At 33.9% G+C, this 20768-nt stretch overlaps 2 protein-coding genes and 1 non-coding gene across 5 annotated transcripts; 1 reads left to right on the forward strand and 2 right to left on the reverse strand.

The window, feature by feature from the left end:
- The first annotated feature begins 4215 nt into the window (after window positions 1–4215).
- On the forward strand, window positions 4216–9842 carry LOC142608032 (polyadenylate-binding protein RBP47B'). 3 transcript variants are annotated; one of them, XM_075779734.1, is made up of 8 exons: window positions 4216–4512; window positions 6355–6835; window positions 7037–7110; window positions 7186–7316; window positions 7704–7800; window positions 8293–8451; window positions 9043–9143; window positions 9246–9842. In XM_075779734.1, exons 1-8 carry the CDS (start codon window positions 4315–4317, stop codon window positions 9334–9336), a joined length of 1332 nt encoding a protein of 443 aa, XP_075635849.1. In that variant the 5' UTR covers window positions 4216–4314; the 3' UTR covers window positions 9337–9842. The 3 variants fall into 3 exon arrangements, with proteins under 3 accessions (XP_075635849.1, XP_075635850.1, XP_075635851.1); XM_075779735.1 differs by having other exon boundaries at window positions 4217–4512; window positions 7046–7110; XM_075779736.1 differs by having other exon boundaries at window positions 4217–4512; window positions 7052–7110.
- A 732-nt stretch (window positions 9843–10574) lies between these two features.
- LOC142606866 (origin of replication complex subunit 1-like) lies at window positions 10575–18829 on the reverse strand. Its single transcript, XM_075778229.1, has 16 exons — window positions 17916–18829; window positions 17662–17797; window positions 16922–17071; window positions 16683–16826; window positions 16447–16598; window positions 16264–16363; window positions 16019–16141; window positions 15776–15937; window positions 15613–15670; window positions 15261–15439; window positions 14991–15105; window positions 13703–13773; window positions 13018–13113; window positions 12409–12485; window positions 11881–11964; window positions 10575–10925 (listed from the first exon to the last, which is right to left on the reverse strand). Exons 1-16 carry the CDS (start codon window positions 18722–18724, stop codon window positions 10862–10864), a joined length of 2520 nt encoding a protein of 839 aa, XP_075634344.1. The 5' UTR covers window positions 18725–18829; the 3' UTR covers window positions 10575–10861.
- Window positions 16937–17014, reverse strand: LOC142608502 (small nucleolar RNA snoR28). The gene has a single exon (XR_012839531.1). It is a non-coding gene; the product is annotated as a small nucleolar RNA snoR28 (small nucleolar RNA).
- Window positions 18830–20768: the final 1939 nt, after the last annotated feature.

A 20768-nucleotide genomic window follows, 5' to 3' on the forward strand; every position in this document is an offset into this window, starting at 1 on the left:
CAAGGCTCCAAAATGAAGCCCAAATGCCACAAACTAGTAAAAAAACAAATTGATTAAAAAATCATATAAAAAAACACAAAAATAAAACTCTAAGGCTCGCATCTGTAGTTAATCGTCACCTTAACCTAATAAACAAAATCATAGAAGACAAAAGGAAAAAAGAGACTAGACTACTAAAGAGTAGAAGGTGAGTGCAAGAAGTTGAGAAATTCGACAATGACACCACTTTGAGAGAGACCATTGACAACAAAGGTGGTTTTTTTTGGTAATTCCGCTTACAATGACAAGAATTTTGTTTATACTGATCAACCATACTTTGAGAAACTCATCTAAGATAACCAAAACTTTAGTCTTGATGACTAAGTGTGTTTGTGGTGTTGTTTGAAACATTGTTGTTTGTTGTGTTGTTTATGTGAGACATTAGGTATTGACATTTTATTTGCTTTAAATTGTTTATGTGAGACATTATGTATGTTTTGAGTTGTTCAACTTAGAACTTTGTATTTATGATTTGTAACTTTTTCACTTTATTTAGGTATTTGTAATTTGGTACTTTGCCTTTTATTAGTAATTTCATTAATTTTTGTAAAAAATTACTTTTTTTCAACAGTCTCTTTAATATATATTATGAATTATAATTATAGGCATTTTTATTTTTTTTTTAATTGAAAAGTAGGGTCTTATGATTCTTGTGCCAATTCTACGATCCAATCTCCAAACCCTCTCACCAATCCCATGTAGAATTAGAATTGTGAACATTCTTTGAAAAAAATATGTACCTTAAATGTACAAAGTTATCTACATTTTTAAATGTGTACATTCTTTGAAAAATTATGTACGTCGAATATATAGAATTATGTACATTCTTTAAAATTTTGTGTGTCAAATGTACATAATTGTATACACTCTATGAAAATTGTGTATGTTGAATGTAGAGATTTGCGTATATTATTGTATGTTGAATATACATAATTGTATATGTAAGGGCACGTTTTGGATCCTAACTCCAAGAAGTAACAGGATTAGGGCCCAGAGAGTCCAACACAATGAATTTGTAGAAAATGAGCTTAAAAACTAGGCTTCAATGGATTGAATAACGCTCACATTGGATTAGAGATAATAAGAAAGCAAAGAAAAACAAGCTTTATGCAAAGAAATCATTCCTCAGCAAAATCCGAGAAGAGTAATTCTTGAATATATTTCTTCAGACTTGGTTACAATTTCAGTTCTTGTTGCTACAATGTCTTCTTCCACAATTTTTAGATGCCTTTTTTTTCCTGGAGGGTTTCTTATGTTATATAGCCTCTTTCCGTTGATTTTGACCCTCCATTTGTTGATCATATAGGCCACCACCTGAGTGCTTGTCTCATCAGACGTTTCTCCAAATCTTCTGTGAGTCGCAGCAACCAAGACAGCAATGTTTAGGGGTCTTCTCTACATAAATGGGGCCAAACGGTTTGGTAGGGTGCAATTAAAACGGTGGTAACTTCCATCCCTTCAGACACAACCAGACTAACTCACTCTTTGAAGCCGTTTCTCTACGATGTGACCTCCTCAAGTAGTGTGCCATTGACGTAGTCAAGGCTCGCCTCCCTGGCCTTGCCATTTGAGGGTAGGGTCTTCTTGGCATCAACGTGGCCTCCTCGGCCTCAAATATGACACGTGGCACTATTACCTTATTAAATTTTTGCATCCCACAGTATACATTCTTCAAAAAAATGTGACGTTAATTGTACAAAATTGTCTACATTCTTTAAAAAATTGTATACGTTTAATGTATAAAATTGTGTATATCATTTGAAAAATGTGTATATTAAATGTATAGAATTGTTCTTCGTTTTTTTGAAAAATATGTACATTAAATGTATTAAATTGTGTACATTATTTGAAAAATTGTGTACATTATTTGAAAAATTGTGTACGTTGAATGTATACAATTGGATACATTCATTGAAAAATTGTATACGTTGAATGTAAAAAATCGTGTGCATTTTTTTTAAAATATGTTCATTTTGAATGTACATAATTGTGTACATTATTTGAAAAAACTGCATGTTGAATATATAGAATTATGTACATTATTTGAAAATTTATGTACATTTAATCTATATAATTGTGTACATTCCTTGAAAAATTGTGTATATTAAATTTACAAAATTATGTATTTTTTTTTAAGAAAAAATTGTGTGTGTTGAATGTACATATATGTGTACATTCTTTTGGAAAATGTTTACATTGAATGTACATGGTTGTGTACCCTCTTGAAAAATTATGAATGTTGATTGTATAAAATTGTGTATATTATATAAAAATTGTGTAGGTTGAATGTACACCATCGTGTACATTCTTTTGAAAAATGTGTACATCGTGTACATTCTTTTGAAAAATGTGTACATTGAATGTAAATGATTGTGCACACTACTCTTTGAAAAATTGTATACCTTATTTGAAAAATGTGTATGTTGAATGTACAAAATTATGTACATTGTTAGAAAATTTGTATATATTAAATCTACAAAATTGTGTACATTGTTTAAAAAATGTGTACGTTGAATTTATAAAATTTTGTATAATTCTTTGAAATTTGTGTATATTCTTTGAAAATTGTGTGTGTTAAATGCACATAATTATGTACATTATTTGAACATTTTGTGCACATTGTTTGAAAAATGTGTGTAAAATCTTCATAATCGTGTACATTTAAAAAAAAAAAAAAAGTGTACATAGAATGTACAAAATTGTAAACATGCTTTGAAAAAATATATTAAATTCTATAAGGATGTGGTGTAAAACTCAAGTTTTACTACTTCAATCCCAACACGCTACATAATCATATTACATATTAAAGAATAGTCACAATCGCACTCAATCAATTCCAACACCTATTTTATTTTCCAACTTAACTGTATTCTTTTGAAAATCAATTCTAATATCTATGTGTAGAATGTTGAATGTACCAAATTATATTCCTTGATTGAAAAATTGTGTATGTTGAATGCAAATAATTGCAAACGCAACTCCACATTAAGACCAGGGTGGTCACAAGACACCCTGATTTGGAAAAAAATTATTATTATATACAAATTTAAAAAATTTTGTGACCACTCTAAATTTTTTTAAGCCCAACATAATTAAACTTTGACAAATTTTGGCAAAAAACTTGGTTATAAACTAAGATTAAAACTCCATTCAATATTTTTTTATTAGATGTGAATTTTGACAAATCTACCGTTGAATTAGAGTTTCTTCTTATATCCTCCATACTTACAAAATTTCAAGAAGATCAAAGATCAATTGCTATGTCATCAATCAAATTTTTGAATTTTGAGTTTTTGTAGTCTAAAAATATATATATAAAAAATAAATTTATAGATTGAATAGTAAATAATATTCGATTGACATAAAATTTGACATATGTTTTAAGAACATAAAAAATATGTAATTCAAAAGTTAAATTTTCAATATACGTAGTCTTGTTAATTTTTTTTTAGTGAGAATTGTAGTTTTAGGCTACAACTAAGTTTGCAAACCTTGTCCTTAAACTTTGGTTCTCTTAACAATATCTTAGGTCCTTAAAAACATAAAGAAAAGGCCCACGAAAAAATTTATTTAACTAAAATTTTGAAAGAGATATGGTTTGCAGCATTGATAATATGATTATCATATAACGGTTTTAAAATAAGAAAATTCGTAGAAGGAAATTATAAAAAGTATATATTTGCATGTGTTTATCTTTATTTATTTATTTATTTATTTTTAGTCAATATATGAAGTTATATTTTTATTAGATTTTGTATAATTTAAGTTTTTTAATAACCATCCTATAAAAAATTCTTGAAACTGCTACTAATTATAATTGGATAAATTCATTAAAAATTTTTGTGTAAGATGAATGTACAGAATTATATATATTATTTGAAAGACATACTTATTTTAGAGATAGTTTTTTCTTATGGTATTCGCACATGATAATTGTATTTTATCATCAAACCAAAACATGACTAATTTTGTTGTGTATACCAGAATGGAACTCCAAATCTCATATAGCCTTAATTTTTTCTTTTTTGAATAAACATATTTCAACGAGTACTATCTGTTGTTAAAAAAAAAAAAAAGACTATTTATCCGGGGAGAGAGCCAAAAAATAATAATAATAAAAAATATAAGAAGGGTGGAAGTGGAACAAAACAATACAAGAGCTTTACACACACAATAACAAGAACGACAGCGTTGTGGCGTCACTGTGTTCACTGAAGCTTCACCCTTTTCAGAACAGAAGCTTTGAGAGAGAGAGAGAGAGAGAGAGAGAGAATAATGCAGTGGGTGACGAGCGCGCAAGCACAAGTGCATGTACAAGACGCATCGACAACACCGACGATGATGACGACGTCGTCTCAGCCCAGCTACCATCAGCCTACTTCCGTCGAAGAAGTCCGTACTCTCTGGATTGGCGATTTGCAGTACTGGGTCGACGAGAACTACCTCCATAATTGTTTTGCTCACACCGGCGAGGTCCTCTCTCTCTCTCTCTCTCTCTCTCTCTATGTATTTGTGTGTGTGAATTTGTTTATTTATGTGTTATATGTGTGTCGAGTTTGGTAATTGTTTTCAAATTCAGAGACCCAATGGAAGTTTGAAAGTGAAAGTTTCGATTTTGAGTTGCTTGTTATCATCTCTGTCGATTTCCTGATGTGGGTTTTTTTGGGTTTCTATTTTTTTTTTAATGTATCCATGTGTATGTGCATGTATTTGTGTGTCAAATTTGGTAATTGTCTTCAAATTCAGAGACCCAATTGAAGTGTGAAAGTGAAATTCTATTTCTTGATGTGGTTTTTTTGGGGTTTATAATGCTGTTTTGAGTAGGTGATGTTTATGAGTGATAGTAAGTGTAAGAGTGCTCTGATTGTAGAATTTTCTCAGTGGCCTATTAGGTGTTCAATCATGCCTTGTTAAGATTGGTGTTTGAATTTTCTTTTTTTAGTGTGGAGAAGGGAGCTTCATTGTCGTGGTTGTTCAGGGTTATGTTTGAGAATTTGAGTGTTTGTAGAATATGAAACCAATTGATTAGGCTAGTCTATAAATTCATAATTGGGGTATGTGAATTATGTTTTTTAGATGAGTTGTGAATGTGTTATGGGGTGGCTTTGCTCTGCTTATAGGGTGTGTGAGCTTGATTCGAATTTGGAGTGCATCTATTCTTTGTCTGATCATGAAGAAACATTGTCAATAGAAGAAGAGAGAAGGTTTTTTTACTTTTATGTTGTCATTGACTTAGAAGAAGGTGGGGGGGATCTTCGGTTAAAGTTTTTTTAAATTGATTATGGCTGATTGCTGCCATTTGTATTTGTATGTTATAAATATACTTAGATTCTACTTTTTCTTACAATTTAAACACCTCTATTCTGAAAACTGACGGAGTTCACAACAAGAGAGATTTGTTGGTTTGAATGATTTTGGGAATATATTGAGTGTAAAATTATGACTGGAGCTTCATCCCCATACAAAAATTAATAAATAAATTGTTAGGGCAAGGTAAAGATATATATATATATATATATATATATATATTTTTTTTTTTTTTGGCTTTAATGTGGAGATACCAAAATCACTATATCAAGTTGGTGCTTTCATGGCATCTAGAAGGGAGAAGAAGTATCAGAGTTTGAGTTCTTATCATACACATATGTATATTGAAGATCACTCGCATGATTCTTATTTTTGAAACATTATAAATAAGGTGATGCAGCTTGACATTTGGGTACCATTGGAGAGGGAGTCTGACGTTGGAATATTAGCTTCACATAAACTGTTCAAGATTTTGAGAGTTAGAGGCAGTTGGCTTTTGCACAATTTGTTCTTATATTCTAATTTGCCTTCCAGTAGTGGAGATGACAAGATGTGGTGGTGGAGCATGGTGACTCATGAATTTCTTATATTCTAAGTATTTGCTGGTTTTAATGTGAATTAAGCTTCATTTTGGTTAACAGTGGGTCGGTATAGCATAGTGAATTGTGAGTTGCAAACAAGAACAATGAGTCATTGTTAAACACTTGCTAAATTTCCCGCCTCCTCAGGTCTTTAAGTCTGTTAATGCTAGATTATGGGGTGTTGAACTCTGACAATGTGGTAGTTTCTCATTCAAGCTTGTAGTTCTGTGAATTGTGAGTTGCAAACATGAACAATGAGTCATTGTTAAACACCTGCTAAATTGCCTGCTTCCTCAGGTCTTTAAGTCTGTTAATGCTAGATTATGGGGTGTTTAACTCTGACAATGTGGTAGTTTCTCATTCAAGCTTGTAGTTCTGTGCTGAAACAGACGTTATTAACTTTTTAAATGGACACTTCTCTCTACAGGTTATTTCAATAAAGATTATACGTAACAAGATCACTGGCCAGCCTGAGGGTTACGGGTTTGTTGAGTTTGTTTCCCATGCAGCAGCTGAAAGGATTCTGCAGTCTCACAATGGCGCTCAAATGCCTGGAACTGAACAAACTTTCAGGTTGAATTGGGCTTCTTTTGGCATAGGGGAAAGACGTCCTGACGCTGGGCCTGAACATTCTATTTTTGTGGGTGATTTAGCTCCTGATGTTACTGATTATCTGTTACAAGAGACCTTTCGTGTTAATTATCCGTCTGTTAGAGGTGCCAAGGTTGTGACTGATCCAAATACTGGACACTCAAAGGGATATGGATTTGTCAAATTTTCTGATGAGGCCGAAAGAAATCGTGCTATGACTGAAATGAATGGTTTATATTGTTCAACGAGGCCAATGCGTATTAGTGCAGCTATACCAAAGAAGATCACTGCGTTTCAACCATATGCTACACCCAAAGGTTATTTATATCTTATTAACTGTTATGGAACTAATGTCATGTTATGGACTCAGATAAGTCTTTCTTATTGTCTAGAAAAGCCATTGAGATAAGAGACTTCAAATTCCTGATTAACATTCTTTAGTCTTCATGCTGAAATTAGTTTCTGATACTGTTTTAGCCTTAATAAGAGATCTTATGCATGGACTTTTCTGACAACAGTATATTCAGTTGCAGCATATCCCACAACAGCGCCTGCTGTGCTTCCAGCAGAGTATGATGTAAATTATACTACGGTAAGTCAGACAGACTAAAGTCTTATTGTGTTCATTTATCTCATCTCTTATTCTTCTTCTTTTTATCTGCTGCAGATTTTTGTTCGGAACTTGGATCCTAATGTCACAGAAGAGGAGCTAAAGCAAACCTTTTTACAGTTTGGTGAAATTGCCTACGTCAAGATTCCTGTGGGCAAAGGATGCGGTTTTGTACAGTTTGGGACAAGGTTTGTCATTTGCTTGCATGTGAAATATTTATTCGATTTTCCTGATATTTAATAGTGAATCTAAAACTTCTCCCATAATTTTTGTTTTGGTAAAAATGTCTCATAAAGATAGTGATCATTTTTTCTCTTTTTTCCTTCTTCCTTTTACCTTCTTTTAGAAAAGCATTGATTGTTGTACTAGAATGTTGACATTTTATGGCCCATACTAATTTTTGCATTGACAAAATGAATCATAAAAAAATGAAAGCATGGAAGAATGCAAGAAAAACCTGTAGTCCAAAAAGGGCAACTCCTTATTATACAATGTTTTTGTCAAGTCTTTATATCACTTTACCTTTTTTGGTGTCCATGGGTTCCTGATTTCTTTTATTATAATTGTCTATATAGAGCATCTGCTGAAGAAGCCATCCAAAAGATGCAGGGAAAGATGATTGGCCAACAAATTGTCCGCATTTCTTGGGGTAGGAGTCCAACAGCTAAACAGGTGATTTCTTTTAACTCATCTCTATCATATGCTCACTTTAATATAGTGATAAAGATATTGTTTTCCATTTGTGCTTCCAATGTGATGTTCTATTTCAAAGCCAGGAACACCCGATTAGACAATTGAAGTCTGATGAACCTCTGGTGGAATGGTGGTAAATTAGCTATATTTTGTCTTAGTAGTATGTATGAACAAAGAGTGAACTTGAAGGGTTTTTATCAAAGAACTCACTGACAGTCATACTGAATTTTAAACACATTGTTTTTTTGCTCACCTACCTGTTAAGGCATGGTTGATAGGTTGAGATGAACACAACATCTCTGCTCACCTACCTGTTTTGTACTTGAATTTCCTTATATACCTAATTTTCTAGATACATTAATCTAGATATGGTTACCCATTTGTATTGATACTGGAATTTTTCATTATATGGTTAACTTTCTAGATACAACAATCTAGCCTTACAAATTTTTTGATACCGGCTTATTGTAGGACGTACCTGGTAGCTGGGGTCAGCAAGTAGATCCAAGTCAATGGAGTGTTTATTATGGTTATGGACAAGGCTATGATGCCTATACTTATGGGGCTACTCAGGATCCATCATTATATGCATACAACTCATATGGTGGTTACGCAAATTACCCACAGCAGGTAAATTGTTTGGACGTTAGTAACACTTGTTGGCACTGATGCTATTCCTAAGCAATCTTTATTTCGCGAGATGGATGCTGTATTAGTCAACAGAAATAGAGCCACTGTTTCCTTTTTTCTTCGGCCTTGTGAGCAATTGTTTCTAGTATCAACTACGTAAATATCATGTGGGAATAACACATGTTGAGCACTGAATTTCTCAGTAATTTTTAGAAGATTTAATGAGACTTTTGATATTGGAAAAAAGAAGAAGTTTTTTACTCCAAAATGGGGGTTTTCAAATGTGTGAACTCATATATTATTATTACCCTTCCAACACACAACAATCGGGCTTATTTGTAGATATGAAAAGCCATGCATCATTTTTACTCTTCTACGTTTGCACCCAACAGAGAGAGCAAACATACAGAAGGTGCTTGAACTCTTCTAGATATGTTTGAGCATTGTAATTTGAAAGTTTGATTGTAATTCTCACTGAGTGCGCCCCCGGTGTACTTGGTTTGGTTTTCTTTTAATAAAAATATTTGTTTCTTTTCAAAAAAAACAAAAGGTGCTTGAAAATAATTCTATACCTAGATGGTTCATTTACAGGTTGAAGGTGTTCAGGACATGGCAGCTATGACAAGAGCCGTGCCTGCTATAGATCAAAGGGAGGAGTTATATGATCCCTTGGCTACACCTGATGTTGATAAGTAAACTCTCTTCTTCTCACTTCTTGCAATGTAATTTAGGACCCAAACTACCCAAGCCATATATTGATTTCTTTTTTATTTGTTTTAAATGTTGATTTCTAGGTTAAATGCTGCTTATCTCTCCATTCATGGAAGTGCCATTTTAGGACGACCCTTATGGCAGAAAACCTCATCACTCTCACAGCAAACTTAGGCATCTCCAGCATAACTTGGTTGATATTCTGTTATTGATCCATGCTTTCTGGAGCTCTACTAGATTAAAGTGTTCATGAAGTTATGCGATGAGCATGCAGTCTGGAGAAAAAGCATCAAATATATGTTTCACATTGGTACACCATGGCCACAGTTGGACTATGATATTACAATCTGGAGTAAAAACATTCAGGATGCTCTTCAGCGTACCATGCTCTAGTGGAATTTAAGAATTTTCTTTTCATTTACGCAGTTTTTGTAATTTTTTTTTTTAAACTTTCATATTATGTAGGCTGTGGATGTCAATACAGGAGACTGCCCATTGGCAAAGTTTTCAAGTACAGATATACTTTGAGCCACATTTTAGACTGTTGCTTGTTGTATGTTAGCAATTGCAGATTAATCGACACCTTTTCTGCCTAAAGTTGTCCATTGTATCTTTCCAAGTAGCTAACATGTAGCTAACATGAAAATACAAGCTACGATTCCAAGCTTTTTTTTAAATTATACAGATGCTTCATATATTCTTTTTCCTGGCACCTATTGCACGATTAATGTGCCATTCCCTTGTTAGAAAATTGAAAGCATCAGGTCGCAACATCATCGATAGAACAAATAATACTTGCACCATTGCAATTGCATGATTATGTATATTTGCTCTTATGGCAACCAAGTCAAAGATTTAAGTGCAAACCATAATTCCAATCCTTCTCCAAATTCAAGGTAAATCGTTATTCATTTAGTTTTTGTTGCTTTGGAAGTTGGAACTCATGCAGCTTGTAAACCAGAACTAAGGAATTTGGACAAGTTTGCATTTTGGTTGGTCAATATTCAATCTATGTATGAGGGGGAAAAAAGGAGTTGCGGAGTAACTACCAACCATCATGCTTCAGAGAACTTATAGTCAATTGGTAGAATCTCGCAAGATTATCATATTACTGAGATTTGGTAAAATAACTACAATACACCAAATCTATGCATTCCTTGCAATATGGTTGCAATGTTGGTTATGTACTTCTGTCGTTCACAAAACCATCACTAACACCGGGACTCCTAAGCCAGTGGATATAGTGCGTCTAGAACTTCAGGATTTTATTCCTATTGCCCAAAACTCTAATCAAACCAAAAATTTCTCCAGATGTCCCCTTCACGTTGTCCTTTATCAGCTCACCAAAGTAGTAATGTGGTGAGGAATGATAGGACATGTTTAAAATAGTACAGATTGACAAATGTTCCTCAGATTCTAATTTTGTACTTCTCACTTATTAGGGAAGAAAAAAGAGATACAATTTAAGTTTCTTTGTCTCAAAGTTTATAATAGAAAAACAACAGGGCCTCAGGAACAAGATACAAGTTCTCCAAATGAACTCAAAGTTTATAATAAAGGAACAAAGGAAAGGAAAAATGAGGTATCCATGTCTGTAAAGAACATAAATCAATGGGAATTTAGAATTTAAAAAAATTGAGAGCAAGTAAAAATTTGTTGTTCTGAACTAAATATTGAATGTGATTGTATGAGTCTTGAATTATAGATACTTGGCCAACCAGGGAACCTCCTTGCTGTCTTTCAATGCAAATGACACATCATCGCTGCCACAGAACATAATAAAATTATTCAAATTAGGATACTGTCAAAACTTTCTGATACTAACTTGGATGGCTAAATGAAAAATTTTATAAATCATACATTGGCCATTATACATATCTGACATTGAAACCGGGGATTATTACCTACAACATTACATTTTACAACAAAATGTAGTTTTAAGAATATAGAGGATGCAGTAATGGTTATTAGCTATTACTGCTGTTATTTGTTTTTATAAGTTGATGACAAAGTTATGGTGCTGTAATGGTAAAATCTCACGTGCCAATTGACATCGTGAGGATTTGAATTTTAGTGGCTACTTCATGAAAAAGAAGTTAAAGGGTAGAACTATATCAAGCCATCCTCCCAAGACCTCGCTTTTACCAGGGCTAGCACTGGGTAATGAATCTTTTTTATGACAAGTTATGAGGCTAGAAAGAGACTCACTCTTTTGTCTACTGTAAATGTAATAAAAATCCTAATTAACCAAGGTTCATGCCCCTGTGGTCTTCAAAACTTCTACTCAATAAATCCACACACCACGTGCACTATGGTGGCAATGGCAATCCCAATAGTAAAAACAGTGTCTAGAAGGTTAACGAATTTTTAGGGATTGGACAGAATCCTGCAGGACTAGCTTAGACATCAACAAGAACCCTGTCTTGTCCTAGTAATTTCGAAATAGAGATGCAAAATTTTAAGGACCAATTTAGGATAGACTTTGGCAAATCATTTTGGACCATTTGAGTAGACCATATTTGCTATTTACAGTCACATATACTAGTGGCTCTTGCATGTGCAAATATATAGAGAACACCAAGAGAGTCATGCTTGGCATTAGAGTTCAAATACAATACACTTTGCAGTCTCCTATAGTTAAATTGCTGTAATTGAGATCAAATGCCAAAGTCAACTGGGTCCAATCAACTATGGCAGTGGGCTTGTTAATGAACTAACCTTGGAAAATTGAGCTGCAACTTTTGCAACCTGTGTTTAGAGCCTGGCTCACATACAAGAATTCTGCATTCACCAAGCTTACAGCTGCAGAAAAAGAAAAGAAAAAGAAAGTTCAGTTTTTCACCTTAACACAGACTTTATTAGCATCAATTCAACTAAATGAGCTTCATATAATTTTATAAGTAACAGAAAGGGTCATCGCTAATATGGTCAGAAAATCATCCTGAAATGCAAAGAGAAAAAAGGAAGAATATGGTTTCACAAACTATCATAAAATAAAGCAGGTAGCAAAACATTTCACACATAAGGAGATGCATACATAATGTGTGTGTGTGTGTATATTATTTTCACCACGGTTTCGATATTCCATGGCAGCAAATAGGGCTTGGACTTTATTTTTGGTCCTAAGTGCAACCCATGCCTTTGACACCCTAATAGTTCATTGAAGAAAGGCCTCTGAAGTGTATGTCAAACTGAGACCATGTCTCCCATTGATGTCTATAAAATAAATAGTAGAAAAAATCTTACCCAACTTTCAAGAGTGTGTCATATCCAGGAAATGCTTCTCCATTGCTTGTACAGAGACATGAGACCGTCATTGCCAACTGCAATAAAATAAAATTTCAAGATAAATATTTATACACATGTATTCTTAACATTAAATTTCTTGCACCATTAAGAAGTTTTTTGTAGTTCTGGAGAACTAAAATTGTCCTCCTTCAGTTATTACCAGCTGAGGATTTCACTTAATATTTTCATGTTTGCAAAGTCCTCTAGCTGAGCTATAATGCAATGAAGAAGCAAAATAAAGTACAAAGAAATCTTTAAGTATTCAGCAATTAATTCCTGCCCACACTTTATGTGAAAGATTCTGGATTCAGTCCTTGCCATCTTCCATCAAGGAATCATTTGTGGGTGCCCACTGTGCAATTGGCCCGAAAAGAATTACAGAACCCCAAAAAAAAAAAAAAAAAACTTCAAGATTTCCGCTAGTGGGCATATTTGATGAGTTAAAAAGGTTTCTTAGTTTGTAATTGACAAAACGTTTGTCAAATGCCAAAAACGCAAAGAAATCTAAATATCACCAAACCAACAAGAAAGAACACAGGGATTAAGAGAGCAGCTTAAGAAGCTGACCTTTTCAAAGGTGGTTTCACCCATTCCTGTTTTATATAGCTCATGCACCATAGCCGTCAAGAATATTTTACTTAGTTTGGAAAAACTTTTCATTACCTGGAGGAAAAAAAAAAGATTATGAAGACATATTCCAACATCAAAACAAAATAGTTTGTCATTGTGCAAGATGTACAATATCTGAACAGACATTCTTGTCACCCATGTAAGAATGATAATTGCTGAAGCTAGTGACTAGACACTGAATCTTGTTTGTACACAGATGTAGCAGAAAAAAACATGCAAACAGTGGCGGTTATTCAATATTTGTGCTCTCTGATAGTGTGGTCCTGTAAGAGTAGTTGTATTGTTGTGAGTTACAGGCCTTAATCAGGGAAGCACTTATATTAGCTCATAAAAACTCTGAGTGACATCATGTTTCACAGTTCCAGAACAAAAGAGTCAGCTCCCCAAATAGAATTCTGTTATCTCAACAGCTTCTTCTCTCAGCATAGTACTGTTTAGATAGTCCGTTTATCCACATATAATTTGCCTTGTAGCAGGACATAACAATCAAAATATTACATGCCTCATTTATCAATTTGATATCTTCTTCCAACATGTTTTCATTCAAACAAATGGAGTAAAAGAGTCAATAACAATTTAATCATAATTCAATGTTAACATATAAACTAAATTTTAAACTCACCTGAATATGAGGTGCCTGGAACATTTCTTGAATGGCTGCTTCAACCTCAGCCATACCAACAAGCGATTTTCCTAGAAAGCAAAGATTTATTCAATTAAATTAGTGAGAAGAAAAAACAAATGCTACTTCTCATGATGTAAGGTCTTACTTTAAGGCTACTAGTGAGGCAAGGTTCCACCTTACATTGGATGCATAATAAGGACTGATTACGAGTGATGGTTTAGATAGTTTGCCTAGTCCTAAACTCACTCTTTAGATTAGGGCCCTGGTCTAAGGATGATGATTCTGACCTATCAACATAAGTTTTATGACACAGAACAGCCCTAAGTTTCAAATTCTGTAGAACTCAACAGTGTATGACATTTAAAAAAAAAAAAGAAAAAAAAAAGAAAAAAAGAAAAAGCAAGACTGCAAAACATACTTTAATGTTTTTGTCATTATTTTGAAGAAATACAATGTGGTGACATGTTCCTATGTAGCAAAAAAGGGTTTGCAACTTTTTGCAGCATTTCTTTGAAGTGAAATGCAAAATTTAACACCAAACATCATGAGGCCTTTTTCTACAAGTGTGTTTATGAGTCCTTGGCCTTCATAGCTTTTAACCATAAACATTCTTTTTATTCTTTTTTTTTTATTCATTATTTTCCAGCTTCTAGGCAATTGATAGTTAAAATAAGCATATTTCAGTTGTTATGCCTGCATGATTCACTAAAAGGCTGTAACAAGAATAAGTTAGACAAACACCATTGAGCAGTGAATAATATATCGTGGGTGAAAGTACCATATAACATTTCAAATATCACCATTATGTTCAAAAAAATAAAGATATCAACCTGGACCGAGCTGAAAGCATGCAATCATTTGAATAGCTGCAAATGTTGCAAACATGGGTTTAAAAAAAATTAAATTAAATTAAGGATGTGATACCCCGTTGTCCCCGTCACAGGGCGGTCCTAGGCACACCCTTCTTCACACAGATTTACTAGTCCAATCAAATACTGAATATTTAAAATATCTAGGCAAAAGAAGAAAAAAGGGGAAAAAGAGAGGAATTTATTTATAAAAATATGAAATCAAATAGAGATACATATATGTGCCCTAAATAATTTCAACACCAGACATATCAGATGTGGTATAATATTTTACATGCGTGCATGGACACAACGGATACAAAAACAAAACATTAACCAACGAATAAAAGTACAACCAAGTTTCCACTTCTCAAGGGATCTTCCACTGATTTTTTTTTTCATTGTTTCAATATGTGAATAAATTAATGTGCACATACCTGAACAAACAGACTTAGGAGCTGATTTTAGTCTCTTGATATGATAATCTTTTATTTCTGCCGCACGCCTGCATATCTCTAGTGCACGTCGTGCATCTCCTGATATTGCTGCAACCTAAAGGTATGTACAGAATGTTAATATTGAGTTTGAAAAATTGGAAAAAAAAAAAAAATTCAGATTGGAGTGTTTATCACGTGCAACCAATTTAGCAGATGAGAAATTATAGAGGCAATCAAGTTTCATGATGAAAAAAAGAGAAAAATGCTGACCTTTCTTGAAGCAAATTCTATAGCTTGTTTTTCAAATGCATCGATTCCTTTAAGGCGACTTGAAATAATTTCTTGAAGTTGCTGATAATTATAAGGGCCAAAGCAAAGCCTTTGCATACCCATACGGCTTGCAATACGAGGAAGCAACTTTTCTGGAAGATCCATGGTATTTGCTATACCTGAATTTATGTTCATTACAAGGAATAACATCAGTCATCAACATTGTCATCAGTATATTTAATTAAATAGATTGCCTTGGCATCTTATTGTGACAGATAATATCATTTATTTGCTAATTTTGTGATGAAAAATCTGTCAGCTGGGAAGAGGCCTGATCAACATAAAACCATACCTATCACAATTATTTTGGAATTTGGCCTAGTAGGCCAATCAAGAATGTTGTATAGAACCTGTGACAAAAAGGGTATGAATATTCAACTTTCTATACTTCACAAAAATCTAGAGCATATGAACTTAAAATATTTGAAATTATTATCACAAATTGAACCAGTTACCGACTGATTTCTGGTTACAAGAAGATCAAGTTCGTCTATGAGCAGAATACAAGGCCGATCATCCTGTTTACCAACTTTCTCTCCATCTGAAAATCGTTCATTCAACAAGTGGAGAGCCTTTTTCCAACTGACTCTATGCCCACTTAATGCTTCATATATAACCTGAAAGAACATAGAGTATACTATGGGGAAACCAGAGAATGCAATCACAAAAGGAGAATAGGATCAGCTTGTCATCTTTACCCTGTATATATTCTCTGGTGACGCCAACTTTAGACCATTAATCTCCACAAAACAGTATGGTCTTATACTTCCTGCATCAACTTCTGACCTCAGATTTCTCATTACCCCTAGTACACTCATTGTCTGCAGTTTCATAAGAATAAGAAGATCAAATCTTGTTTATGCATAGAGAAGATTAGAAGAGATCAGAAGCATGTCTCAAGTAACAGAGCTCTATTTTACTCATTACAGCCAACAGATCCTACCTTGCCAGTTCCAGGAACACCATGAATGTACAGGCAACGTCCCAAACATTGATCATCACAGATTGCACCTTTGATGAATGCATTTATCTCCTCCATTTCTCTGAAAAAACATGTGAACTTCATTAGAAAGGACAGAAGAAAGGCACATCAAAGAAAACCTATAAAATTTCAATTTTCACATACTTGTTCCTGCAAGGCGGAGATTTGGGTAATGATGCCAGCAGAAGTGTTGCCTTTGCTCTTTCAAGTTCAGTCTGTTTGTGGCATCTTACATGCTCTGGGATTTTCTTTGTCCCTATCTTCTGAAGTCCAAAAAACTGTCCCTTCCTTGAGTTCTGTATTAGTTACACACAGACTAATTTAATTTGGGCAATCACAAGCCAAAAGCCACAAGTTTGTAGTAAAGAATAGTGTCATACTGCAGCCAACTCATGAGCTGAGGATTGCTTGGTTGGTAAACTTTTTATGTTCTTATCATCATATTCAATGTCTTCATCTGTATCAGAATTTGTATCCTTGCCAAGTTTCCAATCTTCATCACTGTCATCATCTTCTTCACCATCCTACCAAATGGCAATAAACCCATAATTTTAAAAGTAACTCAATTTTGACACTATAATGACCACCAAATACTGCCTCTATTATGTGAAATGCTTACCTCTTCACCATTATCAATCTCTGCAAGACGCTTGAAACTGTGCCAATGAATATCATATTCATACTCACAAAGAAAAACATCATCTCCATAATTGGCCTTGGCATATTCTTTAGGGATCATCACATAGCAATGTCTAAGAACAGATTCCATCTGCAGCAATTTACACGAGCATTATTAAAGACTTAGGGATGACAAGCAAGAATGAATGGAGACTATAGACACGTGCAGCTATCTTTAAAATCTACTTCAAAAAATTAAGGCAACTTTGGAGTTTTACACTACTTTCCAAAATTGTAGAATAAAACTGACCACTTAACATAATTGCTTGGTGGACTGTGAATGTCAAAAGCAATCATAAAAGGGAATGGTAAAAAAAATTGACACATCACGTGTTTATATGCTTGTAGGGGTGAAATCAACTAACCTGCCAATTGAAACAATCGGAACAATTTTGATGAAAGTTCTACCCTCAGTTTGGAAAAGGTGAGGTATTTCTATTGATTGTAATGAAAAATCTATATATAAGGCTTAACCAAATTGGCTTGTTAGAAAAATACTAGGGAATGTTAAAGTAGAGAATTTGGGCTGCCCTTCGAGTGCTAAATCACAATATCTAAATGCATAAAATTCACATCCACATTTCATTTCCTCTCATATACTTTTTTTTTTTTTTTTTAAATTTCCCACCATAAAATTTGTGTACATATAGCTCAATGTCAAACTGCTATAGCAATATATACCTCGATGTCAGCAAAATCATTAGTACGATATAGCTCCCTCCTCAAATTATGAGGCTGTCTTCCAGCAGCAGTCTCTTCCGGGATCATATACCAACGTACCCGACACCAATAGATACCATCCACTTCTTTCCATATACTGCAATCCCACACACACACATTAAAACAAACACAACAACAGCAACAATTACAAAAATTTAGGTAATTCAGATCAATCTAAACAACGAAAAGGAAGTTAATATTTGGGGTATCACTACCTCTCAATATGTGCAGCCCACAAATCACTCGAAAGCAGCCTCTCCCTCATCGTCCTCGCCAGCTTCTTCCCCTCCGGCGGCACTGGAAATTCAACCTCCTTGCCAGATTTCAGAGCCTCGCAAAACCCGCATACCCAATCCCCTTCCGGAACCACCTTCAACGGCGGTTTCAAGCACTTCAAATGAAACCCACCTAAGCAATCATCACACTCAATCATCACAGCCTTCCCAGCCTTAAAGCACACTCTACACTCCTCAATTTCCGGCACCTCATCGTCGGAACTCTCGTCTTCTCTCCTCTTCACATACACATCATCCCCTACGTCAAACTCCCCTCCATCGTACACAACTTTCTTGTAATACACTCGCCTTTTCGGCACCGATACTGCCGACTTAGCTCTCGTGACCACTTTTTTGCTCTCTTCTTGCCTCTTTCTCTTCCTCTTCGACTCCAGTTGCTCCGGCGACGCCGGAGAAAAAGACGAGACATCGACTTTCACCGAATCTTCCTTATCTTTCCGATTCAATTTCGGTAACTTTTCCGCCGAATCTCGGGGAGTGTTCGGATCGGAAGTGCGGCTCGATTTCTTGCCTTTTCTTGGGGTTTCCTTTGGTTCTTCGATCGGGATTGGCGGATCGAAAGGTGGAGAGTTTAGGCGAGAGGATCTGCGAGGGGTTAGGGTTTGGGTTTGAGGAGTTACAGGAGTGAAAGGCGAGGGCGAAGGCGAAGAAGGTTTTGGAGTCGATTTCGCTTGGTGTTTGGAGCTCCTCGGCGACTTGAGTAGGTGCTTCTTCGGAGTCTCCGCCATGGATGTACGGAAAACACAATGCGATGGAGATGGCGGTGGCGGTGGTGGTGGTGGTGGTGCTAGGGTTTCGAGCACGGAGAGAGAGAAAGAGAATGAGAAAGAGAGTTAGTTTTTGTAAGAGAGAGAAAATTGGCGGGAAAATTTCCCTCGCATTTTTGGAGACCTTTTTGAACCGTTGAACAACGTATATACAATAAGTCCTTTTTGGGGTTTCGTTAAAAATGTTTTAACGGTTAAATTTCTTTTTCCTTTCCAATAATTTATTAGTATTGTTTCCTTTTTTAAAACATTCTTTTTACTTTTTTTTTTTTTTTTTTTTTTTTTTTTTTTTTTTTTTTTTTTTTTTTTTTTTTTTTTTTTTTTTTTAAGGAAGTTTTAACATATAGCTTCAATTTGCGTGGAGACAGAGATTGAGCTAAATGAAACCTACATTTTTTTTTTTTTTTGTATTGATTGAAGATTGATCTTCATTTTCTTTAATAAAGTTTGCTTCCTAAAGTATCTTAGGATTGTAAAAGGTTTTCTTTTGTAACTATCAAAAATATATAACATAAGAAGAAAACTTATTAGTGTCATATTTTAATTGGTTAACACTTTTTAGTATTTTGAAATAAGACGTTCGGGGTAATAGTAAGACACACCATTTGATCACATTGTCTCTTTTTTCTTTTTCTTTTTTCTTTTTTTTGTTGTTGAAATTTTAAACTAATTCAAAGATTGTACAAGGTTAATTGTAATTATCCATCCTAAACTAACGACATATTTGTAAAGCACACCATAAAATATAAAAATTTTCAATTGAAACCCTAATTCAAGATTAATTTGTTATATCTGCACCATCATTCAAGTCAGTGTCTTAATTAATTGATTAGTATATATTTATCTACTATAAACCATTCGAGTATTTATAATGATGACTTTTTTTTTGGGGGAAAAACTTCACCATGACAATTTAAACTAAAAAAATCTCTGCAATTGATACTTGATTTGAGATTAATTTGGTATTTAGACACTCATTTGGAAGTTGATAAACACTACAAATATTGAATTGGGGGTGATGGTTGCAAAATTTTGTAATTTAGAGTGCATATTGTAAATACACCATAATTTAGAGTGGATAACTACAATTAATTATTATAGATATATACACAAATTTAGATTTGGTGCAATAGCAAATTAGCAACTACAGGACATTTGTCTTTCAAGGTCTAAGATTACAAGTTAAAAAGTTCTTTTTTAATCTCAGCTCCTGTATTATAAATTTTTTTTAACCTTTAAACTTTTTACTTTTTTAACTTTTTTCTCTCATATCAAAGGTACAAGTCAGCTAATGTAATAAGTAATAAATGTCCCTCGTCCCCCAAAAATAAAAATCCTATACTCATATTCCTTTTGTAATGTTCCCCGACAGGGAGAGTGTGGGTTCAATACCTATGATTAGACTCCTTAAATATATATATTTGTAGTGAAAAAAAATAATTAAAACAAATTTTAATAATTGGTATTTTGGGATGTCTGTTCCAACTATAGCTCACCAAATTGCCAAATGTCTTGTGACTTAATGATATTGTCCAATCTCCCCCGTGAAGTGAACTTTTTATTTTAATGTTTCTTTAGATAAGTAGATAGTGGAGAAGGGAGATGTGGGGTTGAAACCACATAACTAAAGCACTACAAGTCTATAAATAATGTCATTATCATTGGACTATCACTTGACCTCCATGAAATGAACTTGAGTTCATAGACACACACAGAGAAAAATAAATAGGAATAACTGAGTGATACTTGGCTCAATACTGAGACAGTACACAACAAAACTTCTTAATTGGAAGTTATAACCTTAGAATTTTAAATAGAGTAAAGAATAAAACATACTCCTAATATATAAAATAAAACATAATTGTATTCTATTAGTAATACAAACTTTTAGCCCTCATAAGAAATTCTTGCTAATTCACAAGGGGAAGCATATTTGTTGGGGAAAAAAAAAACATAGTTTGCATCATATACAAAATATATGCAACGGAAAATTAACGGATCTACT

Source organism: Castanea sativa, chromosome 8 (assembly GCF_040712315.1).
Source record: "Castanea sativa cultivar Marrone di Chiusa Pesio chromosome 8, ASM4071231v1".
Taxonomy (NCBI): Eukaryota; Viridiplantae; Streptophyta; class Magnoliopsida; order Fagales; family Fagaceae; genus Castanea; species Castanea sativa.